The 15,586-nt window shown below is 50.3% G+C and overlaps 1 protein-coding gene across 1 annotated transcript in view; it reads right to left on the bottom strand.

Annotated features, from left to right (window-relative positions):
• DRC1 (dynein regulatory complex subunit 1) overlaps nt 1–15,586 on the bottom strand; it is a 52,027-nt gene that overhangs the window by 27,917 nt on the left and 8,524 nt on the right. The window contains exons 5-11 of the mRNA XM_015566372.1: nt 15,295–15,432; nt 14,297–14,383; nt 13,201–13,323; nt 5,891–6,030; nt 3,144–3,278; nt 2,560–2,792; nt 558–670 (exon numbers count right to left, since the gene is read on the bottom strand). Of these exons, the coding sequence (XP_015421858.1) occupies nt 558–670; nt 2,560–2,792; nt 3,144–3,278; nt 5,891–6,030; nt 13,201–13,323; nt 14,297–14,383; nt 15,295–15,432 (969 nt within the window). The remainder of the gene's footprint in view (nt 1–557; nt 671–2,559; nt 2,793–3,143; nt 3,279–5,890; nt 6,031–13,200; nt 13,324–14,296; nt 14,384–15,294; nt 15,433–15,586) is intronic.

Raw genomic sequence — 15,586 nt, forward strand, 5'->3', positions numbered from 1 at the left:
GCAGGAGCTGTCAGGGCCAGGAGCCAGCCTTGGGGCCCAAGAAAACGGTCCCAACTGCCCCCCGGGGTGGGAGGCTGCTGGCCTTGCTCCACCTCCTCCATCACCTCAAAACTGAAATCAAAGAAATACCCATTACGTTGGTCACCACCCCACCGCCAGCTGAACCAGCTCCGAGGCAGCCCCTTCCCTGAGCCGAGCGGGTTCTGCTAACAGGCATGCAGGCAGCCGCAGCCCAGCGCACCCATAGTCGCCCATGTCCAAGGAGCTCCCCGAGAAAGGCATGGCCACCGTCCTTGGCAGGTGGGCTCATGGAGGCGACACGGTGCCCCTTCCCTTGCAGGATGAGCATCTTGTTGGAAGTAGCAGGAGCCTGGCCTACGCCTGCCTGGCTCGGCCTGTCTGTGAGGTCCCCCAGCAGCACTCCCGGGGGCCGGGCCACGCCTGCTCCAGGCCTCAGCTGAGCCAGCCGGACTCATCAGAAGAGCCCACGGGAAGCGACAGCAGGAAGTCCGTACGCCCCCCCCCACCCCCCCGCAGCCCGTGCCGAGGCCCCTCACCGACTCGTCACACAGGAGCATCAGGATCTTCCTGGTCGTGCTGGCTGAAACCTGCTTGGGCAGGTCCAGGTAAGACTCCAGCTCTTGGTCAGCCTCCTCCGACCCCTCCCCTTCTGCAGACGGGCGGGCAGAGAAGAGCGAGAGGGAAGGAAAAGGGGATCATTCCTTGGCCTGGCCTACGCTGAGAAACTCAAACGTCTTCCCTGGAGAGCATTCACCTTGAAGAAGCCCCTTTAAGGCGCTGGCAAGGCTCTTTAGCTGAAGAAAGCCGATTGTGTGGGGAAGACGGGCCGGAATAAGAGACTGGAGAATTCTACCAGTGGTGGACAGATTATATGGCCCACTTTTGTGAATTCCATCTGCCTGGAAACATCTTACTCAAAATCCAGCCGTGGCCAGGACGTGGGAGCTCCGGACAGTGTGAGCCGGGTCACTCGTATTTCAGAGCTCCATCCAGCAGACTTGCCGCCTGGTTCCTAAACCTCAGCAGCTGGGAAGCAGCCGGCCTAACGGGAAAGCGCTGCCTCACAGGAGGATATCACCACCGGGAACCGGTGGCTGACAGCAAGAGGCAAACATTTTCCTCATTAAAATGGAATACTTTTAAGTGTTTTAGCCTGTATGTTCTTCATCTGAAAATAGGAATAACAGCCATTGTACTATCCAGGCTTTACTAGTTGTTCAAGAGGCAAAAGGAGATCAGATATATGAAGAGCATTTGGCAATGACAACATATGAAATTGCTGGTTGGAACGCACAATGGTACCACCCTACAGCGCCATATCCAACAAAACTGCAGGGGCATTTACCCTCTGATCCAGCACATGCAGGAGGCAACCACTAGATCACTTCGCACATGCCCCGGCCAGGGCTGGGGATCGAGCCTGCAACCGAGGTACATGCCCTTGACTGGAATCGGACCAGGACCCTTCAGTCCACAGGCTGATGCTCTTTCCACTGAGCCAAACCGGGGCAATGTTTTTTTTTATTCTCTCTCTCTCTCTCTCTCTCTCTCTCTCTCTCTCTCTCTCCTTCCCCCTTCCCTTCAGTACTTTCTCTCAAAATCAATGGAAAAAATATCCGTGGGTGAAGATTAACCAAAAAATAAAAATAAATAAAAAAATACCATTCCCTATGAAAAAGAACCAGGTCTCCTTAGAGAAATGGCTGCTTCTAAACTTGGAGCAGGAAGAGTATCATGTGAGCCTGGAACCTCTGGTCATTCTGGAAGCCAGGAAGCTGTCAAAGATGACGGGGATGGAGTGGGGGGGGAGTGGGGGGAGTGGGGGTGGTGTCTAAAGGACCCAGAAGGCAACACGAAGAGACTCCCACTGGCCAAAGATGGGACAATTGGAGCATCAGTAGCAATAATAATTGCATCAACCAAAACATATCAAATTTGTTTAAACCCATGTGTTTACAAAGATGCTTTCTGATATATACAAAACAACACTGGTGACCTTTGGAAGATGCTAGCTCCACAACCCATTCATTCTGCAAAGAGGGAAATAGAGAAAGAACAAGCATCTATCCTGCTTTTCCCGTACAAACTGTATCTCGGAGTCACAGGCAGTTGACGAGGGGAAGAGCCTCTTTTCAGCACTGTCCCAGCTAACAAATGATGACACTGTGACAAAATGCAGAATATCGCCATTTTGCCATCCCTGGTGCCTTTAGCGGATCTTGCGCAATGATCGCTAACATCGCAAAAACAGAGACAGCCTGACCCTGGGGGGGCACAGCAGTGTCCTTGGCCAAAACAAATCAAACCTGCATCGGACATCAGGCTTCTAGGTCCAACTTCCAGTTCCTGACACAGCGGGGAGGGTAGAGCTATGAATTAGAGACGTGCCAGCCATGTCCACCAATTGTCCCCTACAGACCTCTCAGCCATGAGGCCCCTGCCCCCTTCTCTAGACCGCAGTTTCCTTGTTTGGAAAATGAGTGGGTGGACCTGATGCCCTCAGGGGGCCCCTCGGGCCCAGGACTCTGTCCTCCTCACCTGTTTGCATCAGCACTTCCTCTAGTATTTGCGTGGCGGACTTCTGCTGCTGCTGAAATAGAGGCCCCACGTTCTTCAGGAACCAGAAATCAGGTGCCGTCCAGGGAAGGCCCAGGTGCTGGGTGTGGATGATCTTGTCTACATCCAAGGCTCTGCTTATCAGACCCTTCGCCTCCTCTTCATTCATCACCCAAAAGTCCCGAAACTTCTCCTCGTCGATGAGTACAAAATGCCTGTGAAGGAGAGATGACTGAGCATGGTCAGCGGACCCCAGGGCCTGGCTAGGGCCCCTTCCATTAGTAGGAGAGCAAGACCTGAGACAGAATTGGGGTGAATCCTGGGCCTGGCCCGATCTCTTGGGCCACTGACCCTCACCTATGACAGACTGAAAGCCCTCCCAGGAAGTCTCAAGAAACGGGAGGTGACGCGCAAATAGAGGAACAAGGCAGACAGCACAAAGGACTCTGGGGTGCCCTGGCCCAGCTCCCCAAAAAACGCTGCTGATATCAAAGTCTAGTGAAACCATGACCACCACCAACCCAACGCTTACGGCCTCTATTCTAAGACCCAAGTCCCTGAAATACCTCATGGCTTTCTGCAGCTCCTTGAATTGTACCACCAGGCGTTTGTAGTCCGAGGTTAGTGACTGGTTCTCCTCCTGAAACTGCTTTATCTGCTTGGCATACTTGGATCGCAGGTTGTTCAGGACGTCGTGCAGGCTGGTGGAGGAGGGAAAGTCAGTGCTGCTGAGCAGAAGGTGTAATGTCCTCTCACCTACTTCGCTGGTTCCGCAGAACCCAGGACCAGGCATGGACGGGCAGAAAACCCTCCCCCATAGTCCCCAACGCAGCTCCAGCTGTGATCAAGGGGAGGCAGGCAGCAGGGGGTCATGGGAGCGGCCAGAAGTAAACGCATTTAAAACTCGCCCAGACGCCCAAACCCACCGGAGGCCACCTCCTATGCAAGAGTGCGACCGAATCTTCCTCCACACACCGTTTGCCAGCGTCCCTACCTGGCACCAACCTCACTTATTAAAAATCTCAACTTCTGAGCTCCTGAAATAAGGCAGATAGGAAGGAAAAAACTAAAACTGCGCATCACAAGCCTACGATCTATGAGTTCTCCAATATATAAGCCCTCCGTTCTCAAAGAGCTGATGCTGTTAACAGGTCCAATAACTCATTCATTCATTCATCAAACATAAAAGGTCTCTTTCGTGCCAAAGATCTGTTCCAACGCAGAGATGAATAAGAGATATCCATCCAGTCGGAGACAAAGACAAACATTAATAACGGGACGGTGTGAGACATGCTATCGGAGACTCACACCAGTGCCAGGGGAGCCCAGCGGGGAGGCATCTGACTGCCCCTGGCCTGCAGGGGAGGGGAGTGGCCACGGGTTCCAGCACAGTGACTGGGACAACCTGGCCAGTAGCGCTGAGGATGCCGGCCTGCCTGCCGCAGCTCCCGCCTGCCAGCTCACAGGAGCTCTGCGCATGGAAACTTGTCGCATGAAATATGCATGGCAGGCACAGCTTTGAGACCCGGGACCGAGCTTCAGACTTCAAACTCCTGGAGAGGTGTCTTGTGTCAGTGCCCCACTTACACAGGAGCCGAGCGCTCGAAGGCTGACAGAGTTGAAGTTGGAAAATTCTAAAAATAACGATTTCCCTCTGAAGCATTGTTCTGAAATAATCAGAAGGTCCCCAAAACACCAACACCGATCATCTGTATTTTCATCCTCAATAACAAGTGAAAATGAGTTAACTTGGTCCCTGATAAAAATAAAAAAAAGAAGTATCTAATTCATTTTCTTTTTTGAAAATATATTCTTATTGATTTCAGAGAGGAAAGGAGAGGGAGGGATAGAAACATCAAATGATGACAGAGAATCATTGATGGGCTGCCTCCTGCACGCCCCACACTGGGGATGGAGCCCGAAACCCAGGGATGTGTCCTGACTGGGAACTGAACCATGATCTCCTGATTCACAGTCTCCACGCTCAACCACTGAGCCACACCGGCCAGGCTAATTCGTTTTCTTAACTATAGCATTCTAGGAGAACTTCCATATAGAGGTGTCAAAAAAAAGTTTTTTAGTCACCATCCCAAAGTGTTTTTTCAACGTTATTTAGTAAAGGAGTTTCCTTGTGCCATTCTGGTTACAGAAGTCAATGACACAAAGATACACCCCAGGGGTACCCTGACGGTCTGAGCAAGGCAGCAGGAAAGGAGTGGGTGGGAAGGGAGGGCTGCAAGTCAGGTCCCCGGTGCCTGGCCGAAAACTAGGGGTAAAGGGGAGTGAGGAGGGGACTGGAAACCCGGGAGGGTCAGCAAGGCTCATTCTACAAAGCGTACCCTGGAGATGACCAGGACTCTTCCAGGCAAAGTGAGGAGGTGAGGCTGGGATTAGGACTATGAAGTCGGTAGTCGTAACCAAGAAGTGATATTCAAAGCCGCGAGACTGATGTTTAGGGCATTGAAATTAAAAAAAGGGGGGGAGTGGTAGAGGGGGGTAAAATGCTTTCTAGAATAACTTATCAGGCAAGAAAAAGCAGAACCACCCCAGGAAACAAATTAGGAATAAATTGAGAAAGAAGAGCGTATCTTTTAGCGACATGCAAACCAGAGGAGAACATTTCCGAGCTTCGGTGATTATCCAGCAATAACAGGACAAGGCCTGAGGGGAAGCCGTGGGGCTTGGCTAGAGTGGCATCATCGGCACCCTACAGAGGGAAGTTTCTGTACGATGATGGGGTCACAGGTCAAATTATGAATGTTGGAGGAGGGCAGAGGGGCAAAGGGCGAGGAAAGGAACAAGGAAAAAGGAAACAAGAGAAAAAAGACAGTGTGCACCCAGCGGAGCAGCAGGGTCGGTGGGAGGGTTTTCAAGAGAAGGGAATCCGTGTACGTTTGACGTTTGACAGCAGAGGGAAGAGCCAGTGGAGGTGGTGGTGGGGATGGTGCCGCTCACGGTGCTGCCATGTGGATCGGGAACCCATGCTTGGCCTCCGCACTTCCTCCCTCCCACCCTACCAAGCCCCTTCTCCCACTGAGCGAACGTTCAATCAAACATCTACCTTTCTGATCCCTCCCGCTTTGCCCTGGGACCTGTCACATCCCCGCATTCCCAGCTCACTTTTTGCTGTAAACTCTTTCCTAGGAGGAGGTGGGGGAACCAGTTGAATGTATTATCTTTTCTAAAAATAAAAATCTCTTCTAACAAAGTCAGCTCTATTTTTTACAGTTTACACTCCTGCGAAAGGGCAGTGTTCGAGCCCACCCTCTTTGCAGCACGGAGGACCCAGGAGAAGGGGGCCGAGCCCGCTCACCGGTTCATCTTCCTCTTCTGCTGGGACTTAATCATCGTGCTCTCCTCGTCTCTCTTCTTCAGGACCTGGAAGTTGTACTCTAGCTTCTCTTGGTTTAGCTGGTAAGTTGCTTTCATTTGCTGAAGCTGTTGCTCGAGAATCTAAAGTTAAAGTTTTTTAAAAAAATAATACTCATTGGCCCTGGTATAATTTGTTACACCTGAGGATCCCTGATGGCGCATTCTGGAGTCAGACCAGAGGACCCTTAAGGGCACATGTCCCACCTGAACCCTTAGAAAATCTATCAGGAGAGGCAAGTTGAAGACCAACCAGAAAAAAAATACATAAATCATGCAACTACCAGCTATCCCTCTGGCGCATTAGAGATCTGAGTCACCCCCTAAAAATACTGTAAAGGTTAATGTTACCATGGAAACCTGCAGTGTTCCCACTCTGACCTTCCCATTGGCAGGGTTAGTGTTTAGCAGCCCATGTTCATTTTAAGGGAGGTCAGGCACGCCTTCCTTATTTTGGGGGTTTCCGTGAGCTGTATTCATGCATTCGGCAAATATAGGGTGCCCCCCAAAATGTATACACACACTTTGCATAATTATGCCATGTTCATTTTAAGGGAGGACAGGCACGCCTTCCTTATTTTGGGGGTTTCCGTTAGCTGTATTCATGCATTCGGCAAATATAGGGTGTCCCCCAAAATGTATACACACCGTGAGAGGAGTACTTTCAAGGCCAGGGCAGGGACCCCTGAAAAGATGGCATCGGCATGCCTAACTGACACCTGGAGCACGGGGAGGAGTTACTCTGGTAGAGTTACACCTGAGAGGAGAAAGTTCTAGAGCAGGGGTCCTCAAACTATGGTCCGCGGGCCATGTGAGAGGAGTACTTTCGAGGCCAGGGCAGGGACCCCTAAAAAGATGACATTGGCATGCCTAACTGACACCTGGAGAACGGGGAGGAGTTACTCTGGTGGAGTTACACCTGAGAGGAGAAAGTTCTGGAGAGACTGCTTTGGGGAAACCCCGGGCACTTTAAGATTGAGGTCTGAGGCGAGGATGGCCAGAAAGGAGGCTGACTGAGCAGCAGGGCCTGACCAAGCAGGGAACTGAACGCTTCATCCTGAAGGCAGCGGAGGCCCCTGGCGATGTGAAGCAGAAGAGTGGAGTGGCCGGTCCAGGCAGGGTAGAAAGACCATGCTGGCAGCCGGAGGGAGAAAGATGAGAGGGGGCAAGCTGGAGGCAGGGCAGACACAGCCAGGCTTGCTCATGCCCTTCCTGGGTGGAAGGGCAGGAAGCAGGATGCGCCTGACTGTAGCCAGATCTCGATAAGCAGCGACAAGTCACAGTGCCCTTTCAACTGTCTCCCCACCTCCCTCCGCCAGGGAATCCGCAGAGGAAGTGATCCCAGCCGCTATCACTGCCCCCATGAGCCATCTTCAAGGAGGGCCTGCCCCGGAGACGGAGACGAGGCAGAGGAGGACAAAGGTGCTGTGACACTTTGTCAGGGGTGAGTCATTTCCCGGTCCTGTGGGATCCCGTGATCCCCACCTCGTAACTGGAGGGATTAGTCAGCAATGCCCTACTCAGCTCTCCCCGAGATTTTCAACCTCCGCTCAGGGCCCAGGGTTTGAACGGCCCTTCAGAACGGCCCCTCTCTGTTCTTTAACAGGTGGTCAATGAAGAGCCACACTGGTCGCCGGGATGGTAACCAACGTGCCTCTCCATTTCTCTGCTTGCTTAGTCAAATTTTTATTTACTTTCACTAGTCATACGGTTTTCTCGGGAACAACGTTTCCTGGCTTAGAGGCCAGTGTTTGCTCACTATGGAAAATACAGTAAGGAAAAAGAAGACCTAGGAGAAGGGGAGGAAAAACTACCCATAATTCACTTCCCAAAGGCAACTCTGTTAACATAGTGACATGTGTCCTTCCTGTGTCCTTCACATTTTATACCCTATTTTCCTTCCTTCATATTACAACATAAGAATTGTCCATGTTCATCAAGTTCTATTAACATCATTTTAACGGTGCATACTTGTGTATAACAACGTATTCTACATAAAGTATGTGTGGGATATTTATCATATATCATATTTTACCATGTCCCTACAATTGTACATTTATATTGTTTTGATCATTTTAAATATTAACAAAATTCTGGGAACCACTGGATAGAAAACCTTCGGGGTATTTTTTTTTCTTAAACTAGATTCTCAGAAGTGAAATTACTAGGTCAAAGGCTCTCAATACATGGCTTTCCAAAGGGCAATTTACGGCCGACACTCCCACTGGCCGTGTGCACACATGCCCCTTCCCCATGCCCTGTCAGCACTGAGCGTGGCACAGGGCAGGCTATGCGGTTATGAGTGCAGGCCCGGCCCTTGGGCGGGGTGCTGGGGGTGGGGCAGGGAGCTGTCCGGAGCTGCACCCCACTCTTCCCGAGCATGATTCAACTTAATTTGAAAACTTCTGGCTGGAACAACATCCCTAAGGGCCTATGGGAGATGCTGACCGTGCAGCCTCTGTTCAGGTGCCATTACCCTGGCCGGTCCCAGGTTGAGTGCTTCTCAGCCCGGTGCCCCTCTAGGGACAGCCAGGTATCTCCAGGGAAAGGGGCTCGAGGCAGCTCTTCCCGCAGAGCTGCCATAATTAATGCTTCCATGCCCAGATGAAACCCATCCTCCCGCTGCCAGGGCAACCAGCCCTGCACACAGGGGAGGGGACTGGTCTATGAGGTGGCACAGCACAAAGTCCAATAGCAAAGCTCCAGGTTGGAGGGTGACGGCCGGAGAAAGCAGGGACATCCACGGAGAAGGAGGGTCTCCAGAGCCGCTCTGGGTTTGTAAGGACAATGAGTGGTCTTCCCTCTGATGGTGGGGAGCCCTGGGCCCCGGAGCGCCTGGCTGTCTGCTCCGATGATGCCCACGGACCTGTTCCTCGTAGCTTTGCAATAAGCCCTTATCATGTAGACGTCACTTCCCAGACTCCCCCAGACACAGACAGTTTTAATATTATGACACAGTGACGGCGCGAGTTATAAACACAGCTCTGTCCTGTGAACTTTCGTGTAACTTTCCTCTTCAAGGCAGATAATTACACAACCGTAGCTATTTCCTACATCAGACATCTTGGAAGGAAAACAATGTCATTGGTGTCACCCTTTTGGTTAGTTTTGTGAAAACACCACTAGCGTCTCACCCCTCTGAACACAATTTACAAAACTCTGCACTAACGTAACTAGGTCACGTCTTTTCTTTGTGACCTGAAAAACTTAAATCTGTGCTGTTTTCTAGGCAAATGGTAATACTAACCCGTCACGGGACGGCTTTGATTTGCATCGCTTTGCTTGTGCGTGCAGCTGAATATTTGTTAGCGATTTCGTAGCTATTTCCTACATTAGACATCTTGGAAGGAAAACAATGTCATTGGTGTCACCCTTTTGGTTAGTTTTGTGAAAACACCACTAGCGTCTCACCCCTCTGAACACAATTTACAAAACTCTGCACTAACGTAACTAGGTCACGTCTTTTCTTTGTGACCTGAAAGAACTTAAATCTGTGCTGATTTTCTAGGCAAATGGTAATGCTAACCCGTCACGTGACGGCTTCGATTTGCATCGCTTTGCTTGTGCGTGCGGCTGAATATTTGTTAGCGATTTTCTTTCCTCTTGGGGACGGCTTTGATTTGCATCGCTTTGCTTGTGCGTGCAGCTGAATATTTGTTAGCGATTTTCTTTCCTCTTGTGGAACACGTTTGCTCCTGCACGTTGCTAGTTACGTTCTTAGAGGGCTGGCGCCGGGCCCCTCTCCTTACCATCTCCAGGAACCACAGGTCAGCCACTCCTTCACTCAGCTCTGTCCCAAGGCAGCCCGGGGGTGGGGGTTGGGAGTGGGGGGATTCAAGTTCACGACGTCATTTAGGAGTTATTGGCTGTGCTGTCGCTGAACTTACAGAAGTGATCACAGTCTGTGCCTCTCACAGTACAGAGTCTGCAGCCGGCGATGACAGGAATTGCACTGCTCACTGTTTGTTTGCAACACCCATGCTCACCTATTTCAGTACCGCTGACTCTATTGCTAATTATCTCAGGGTTTCGTCTCAGCATACAGCCATTCTTGATTGCCACACACTGAGTAGTTTATGTTTTAAAATAATGATGCATTATGTTAAATGTCTTCACTCATTTTTCAATTATCCAAAGATATTTAGCAAAGTTGTACTTTATGTTGTGATTAATGTTCTGGTATTAAAAGTAACAGCCCCTAAAGTTGAACTAAACCATTTTACAAGTTTAAATGAGCACATAAGGCCCTTAAAACACACACACACACACACACACACACACACACACACACACACACACACACACTAGAGGCCCAATGCACGAAATTCATTCAAGGGGCTCGGCTTTTCTTCTACTTTACCCATCAAACCAAACCCAAGTGTATTGGAGCCTCTCTATGTTTGTAATTTGCACACACTCTGGTTCCATATTTCAGAACTGAAACAGTGCTACGAATTAGTTAGGAAGACCAAATGTGAAGTTGTGCTGCATGACACATCTACTTGGCAAAGATCGATGCTACTTGACTTTAATGTCCAGTGAAGGTGAAGCTAAGAGGCACTATGACTAAGTCCAATTTACTAAAATATCATAGCATTGCAATACGGGAAGTCTCCGGTCTGATTCTATTCTCCCATTAAAGGGATAATGCGGTACAGCGTACTCCTGGTTTCCATTCTAACACAGGAAAGATCCGTTTTGCAGGGAACTGCACACACTTTCCCACTCTGAGTATCGCCATCAGCCTGCCCCCCACATACCCACACTCCGCCATCAGTCCTTCCAGACACGGGGAGCCAGGACTGCCAGGTCTCCCAGGCTCGGTGCCCCTCTGTCCCTCACTTCCTTAATTACACCTCCACACCCCTATAATCTTCCCATGTACCAGAAGGTTTTGGTTTCGGTCAAGCATTTAAAAATTAAGAACACAAGGTCCCACTCCTACAACTCAATAGCAAACAATAAATTACCCAATTAGAAAGTGGCTGAAGGACCTGAACAGACATTTCTCCAAAGACATACAAATGGCCAACAGGTACACGAAAAGTGCTCAATATCACTGATCATCAGGGAAATTAAAAGCAAAACTACAATGAAATGCCTCCTTACACCTGTTAGGATGACTATGATCAAAATAACAAAGAAAAACAAGTGTTGTCAAGGATGTGGAGAGAAGGGAACCCTGCACCCTGTTGGTAAGAATGTAAATGGGTGCGGCCACTATGGAAACAATACGGAGGCTCCTTAAAAAATTAAAAATAGAATTATCTTCTCTTTCTTTTGGTTAATTCTCACTGAAGGATTTTTTTCCCATTGATTTTAGAGAGAGTGGAAGGGAGTAGGGAAGAAGAGAGGGGGTAGGGCGAGAGAGAGAGAGAGAGAGAGAGAGAGAGAGGCATTGATGTGAGAGAGCCATATCAATTGGCTGCCCTTGACTAGAATCAAACCCGTGACCCTTCAGTTTGCAATCTGATGCTCTAACCACTTAGCAACACTGGCCAGGGCTAAATAGAATTATCATTTGGCCCAGCAGTCCCAATTCTGGGTATGCACAGGAACTAAAATCTGGATTTTGAAGAGATATCTGTATTCTGTGTTCATTGCAGCATTATTCACAAGAGCCAAGATGTGAAAATAAACTAAATGTCCAGCAATGGACTAATGGATAAAGAAAACACAGCCTATACATACAATGGAATATTATTCATCCTGGAAAAAGGAAGGAAATTCTGCCATATGCCACAATATGGATGGGCCTGGAGGATGTTGTGCTAAGTGAAATAAACCAGACACAGAAAGATCTGCAAGTGGGATCTAAAATAGTCCAACTCATAAAAGCAGAGAGTAGAACTTGCTACCAGGGCTGCCAGGGGCTGGGGGTGGGGGAAATGGGGAGGCATTGGTCAAAGGATACCAAGTTTTGGTCACACGGGATGAATAAGTTCCGGGGATTTACTGTACAACAGGGGCCTGTGGTTAACAAGTCCATATTGTATACTTAAAACTTTACTAAAGGGTAGATCTTATATTAAGTGCTCTTACCACAAATGAAAAAACACAACAACAACAAAAGAATACGACATTCCATTATTGCTCTGTTTGAGGTCAATGGGGTATAGTTTTGCCACATAAATTATCATATTACCAAGATAACTTTAGAAAGCTTAACAATAGCCATTTTCATCAAAAAGTGTAATGTATGCAGCCCACACGAATAGTACTGCTCTATTACAGGCTCTATTGTTCTTTGTCAGTAACTCTCATTTCCATGACATTAATCTGAGAAAGGCCAAGGAAAATTCTCCAGACTGGTAAAAATATTTGTAGTCTAATGGGGCTTTTTATTTCACTTCTTCACGTAAAATCCTACCAAAGGCTACGTGGAAAAACTGTCATCTAACATGCTTTCCTAGTGGAGACTGAAATGAATACACCGAACTTGAACAGTAAGATGAAATCGTATTGCATCTGCATGCAATTGCAGATGTACTCTTTAAAACTGGTGTTGAAACACAGGATCTAGGCTTGGAAAGAACTTTAGAAACGAGAAAGTCTAAGCTCCTTCCCACTGCAGGGACCCTCCCACTGAAGACAGACGGTCATTCCGCCTTTGAATCCTCTCCGAGATCTGGGACTCTGTTTGGAGGGCTAACCTTTTCTACATCGGATAGTTCTGAGGGTGACTCAGAATCTGCCCTACAGCAACGTCCAACCGCCAGTCAGGGGGCTGTTTGGAATAATGGCAAAGATACAGGCTATCGAGCCAGAGAGAACGGGGTTCGAGTCCCGGGGATACCATTTACCTGATAAGGACCTTGTCTCCGAGCCTCAGTTTTCGGGCATCGAAGATGCTGTTAGTGATTTCTCCCTTTCCTATTAATGTAAGGATTAGAGAAACTGCCTACACGGCCTGGAATATGGAAGACGCTCATTAGATGGCCACTGGCCTAGTTTCGGCCCTGGGACACGGCTAACATTTCCCTCTGCTCCGCTAAAATGCACAGTTCTCTCAATGCTTCCCCGTGGCTCATGCTTTCCAGACCCCTTTAGGCATCTGGCGGTTCTCCCCTAGTTTACTGAAGAGAGCACATCTTCACGTGGATCTTGCACGTGAGTGCCTTCAGAGATGGCCATGCCAAAGAAAGCAGGTCAGCAACAAGCACCTGCTCAATGGGCCACTCGGCAATGTTACTGGCAGACGAGGACGAGGGCTCCCGGGCTCTCCGCCTGCTCTGGCCGAGGCCTGCGTGGTACCTGCACGTCCTGCTCCAGCTTGATCTTAATCATGTTGTACTCCTCGAAGTCCCAGATCCTCTGCTTGCTCAGCTGCTTCTCATAGTCCTCGACCTTCTTGAGGCGGTTCATGAGATACTCCAGCTGAAGGCAGGGGAAGACGGGGGGGAAGTCAGGCCCCGTCCCTGTCCGGGCTCAGTCCGTCAGGGGCCTGACAAGTGTGGCACAGGGCACGTCTGCAAGTGTCAGGACTCCCGAGGGATCTGTTGGCGCTCAGAAGTCCCTGTGCCCAAGGCTTTGAATTGCTCAGTGGGGCCCTTACTCCAGAAATTCCAAGAGGAATGCTCCAGGAGGCAGCTAAGCACACGGGGATGTCAAGTACAGTGGAGGGAGCAGCCAGCAACCTTGTCATAACTCCTGTGTGGTGCCAGGGCAGGGGTGGGCAAACTTTTTGACTCGAGGGCCACAATGGGTTCTTAAACTGGACCGGAGGGCCGGAACCAAAGCATGGATGGAGTGTGTGTGTGAACTAATACATGTTAACACTGCTGCTGGGGGTACGAGACTTATCAGGGCGACCATCTCACAAGGTATATAAATATCTAATCACGGTGTTGTGCACCTGAAACTAATATCATATTGTGTGTCAACTGTAACTGAAAAATAAATGGGGGGGGGTGGGAATCAGTTTAGCACAGACCCTGCAGGCAGATGTTTGTATTTCTTAAAAAAGAGGAAAAGGATCCTGTGAACCTTGGCCAAGTTGTTTCTTTGTGCCTTATATTTCTGAAATAAAGTGATGGCCCTGCACCCTTGACTATGTGTCTTAAAGCACTTTCTTGGGCCACAGAAATATCCCTGGCTGAGAGAGATGCCCGGGAAACAAGGGAGAGAGAAAGTGGCAGGACCGTGGAAACCACAGTGAGCCGCCAAGGGGGCCCCGCGGCCAGGGGTAAGGGCCCCCGGCAGGGCCACACCGATGAACGAAGAGCAGCACCGCCCGCCCGCCGTGGCCACCCTCCCCCCGCTACACCGGGCCAGCTCTCCCACCACAGAGGACATCGCCCAGCCCGCACGGACCACCGTGACACCCCCATCCCTCCCCGCCCCCACCTACCTCTTTGGCGTTGTGAGCCTGCAGCGCCCGCTCCCATTTCTTCTTGTTACTGGACAGGAGCTCCTGCCGCTCCACCTCAAATGCTTTCTACGACCGAGAAGGAAAAGGGCTCTTGCGTCCGCTCGGCGGCGTAGGCAGGTCCCACCGTATCCAAGAGCCCACACCAACCACACACAAACCCAAGGCAGACACGCCGAAGGAGCTGCGTGGAAATTCCTGTTATAAAGCGTGTCCTTCACACTAGTTTAGGGAGGAAACGTGCCAACCGCCCTGTGGCTGAACCAGTCTCCGAGGCAGGGAGCTGGAGGGAGGCCAATGCCCCGGTTGGCAGTCGCAGGGCAAACCCTGGCCTCCGATGCAACCATGCTTGGGTTGGTGCGTGCTGTGGTTGGGGTTCCCGTGAAGCCACGGCAGCCCGGAGCTCACGAGGAGACCTGGGCCGCAGAAATGAGTCTTTAACAATACAAAGAGAGAGGGGCCCCTCCTCCTGGCTCCCTTTCACTTTGGAAAGATCCAAGTCCCCGTTTCAATTTAATGTTTCACTCGAAGTACTGATTCCTGAGTCCTGTTTGGCATTCATTCCCCTCTCCCATCCCTCATCCCTGACTGTCATAAACAAATCAGATCAATAACGGTTATGCAACACTGTGCTCCCTCCTCCACTGCTCTCGCCCTTACCCAGTTTCATATTCTTCCAGAGCCCTTATCACCACCTGTCAAGTTATTTGCTTAGCCATGTGTCTGCTTGCTGTCTAGCTGTCCCCTACAGGGCACAGGTTTCGTCCAGGACCTTGTTCTGTCCATGGCTGTATCCAGCCCCTGGCACCGTGCCTGGCAACAGCAGATGCTTGACGAATATTTGTTAGATGAGTAAATAAGCCCACGAAAGCCCAGGGCAGAGACAGGAAGCGGGGGACCAAGACCCCGGGCCCCTCCTTAGGTGGTGAGGACAGACAGCCCTCCTCCCCGGGCAGAAAGCGGGCCTTGCACCCCGTCACCTCGATGTGGTTGAGCTCCTGGCGGAAGGTCTTCATCACAGTCTTCACTTGCTCCTCCATCCGCTCCAGGAGCACGCAGATGTCTTCCGACTGCTTCTTCAAGTCCTTCACGTACTGGTCATCCTTTATTTTTAACTCCTAGAAAAGACATGTCCAAGGCTGGCCGCAAACGGAGACCCCTCCCCTCAGCATGTGTGACCACTCGGAATCACGGCTGCACAAGGAGAAGGTGGCTTCGGGGGCACTGTGGGGCAGGCGGGGCGGGCTCGGCGCAGGGCCCAGCTCTGAAGGG

This window comes from Myotis davidii, unplaced genomic scaffold (genome assembly GCF_000327345.1).
Source record: "Myotis davidii unplaced genomic scaffold, ASM32734v1 scaffold238, whole genome shotgun sequence".
Classification (NCBI taxonomy): Eukaryota; Metazoa; Chordata; class Mammalia; order Chiroptera; family Vespertilionidae; genus Myotis; species Myotis davidii.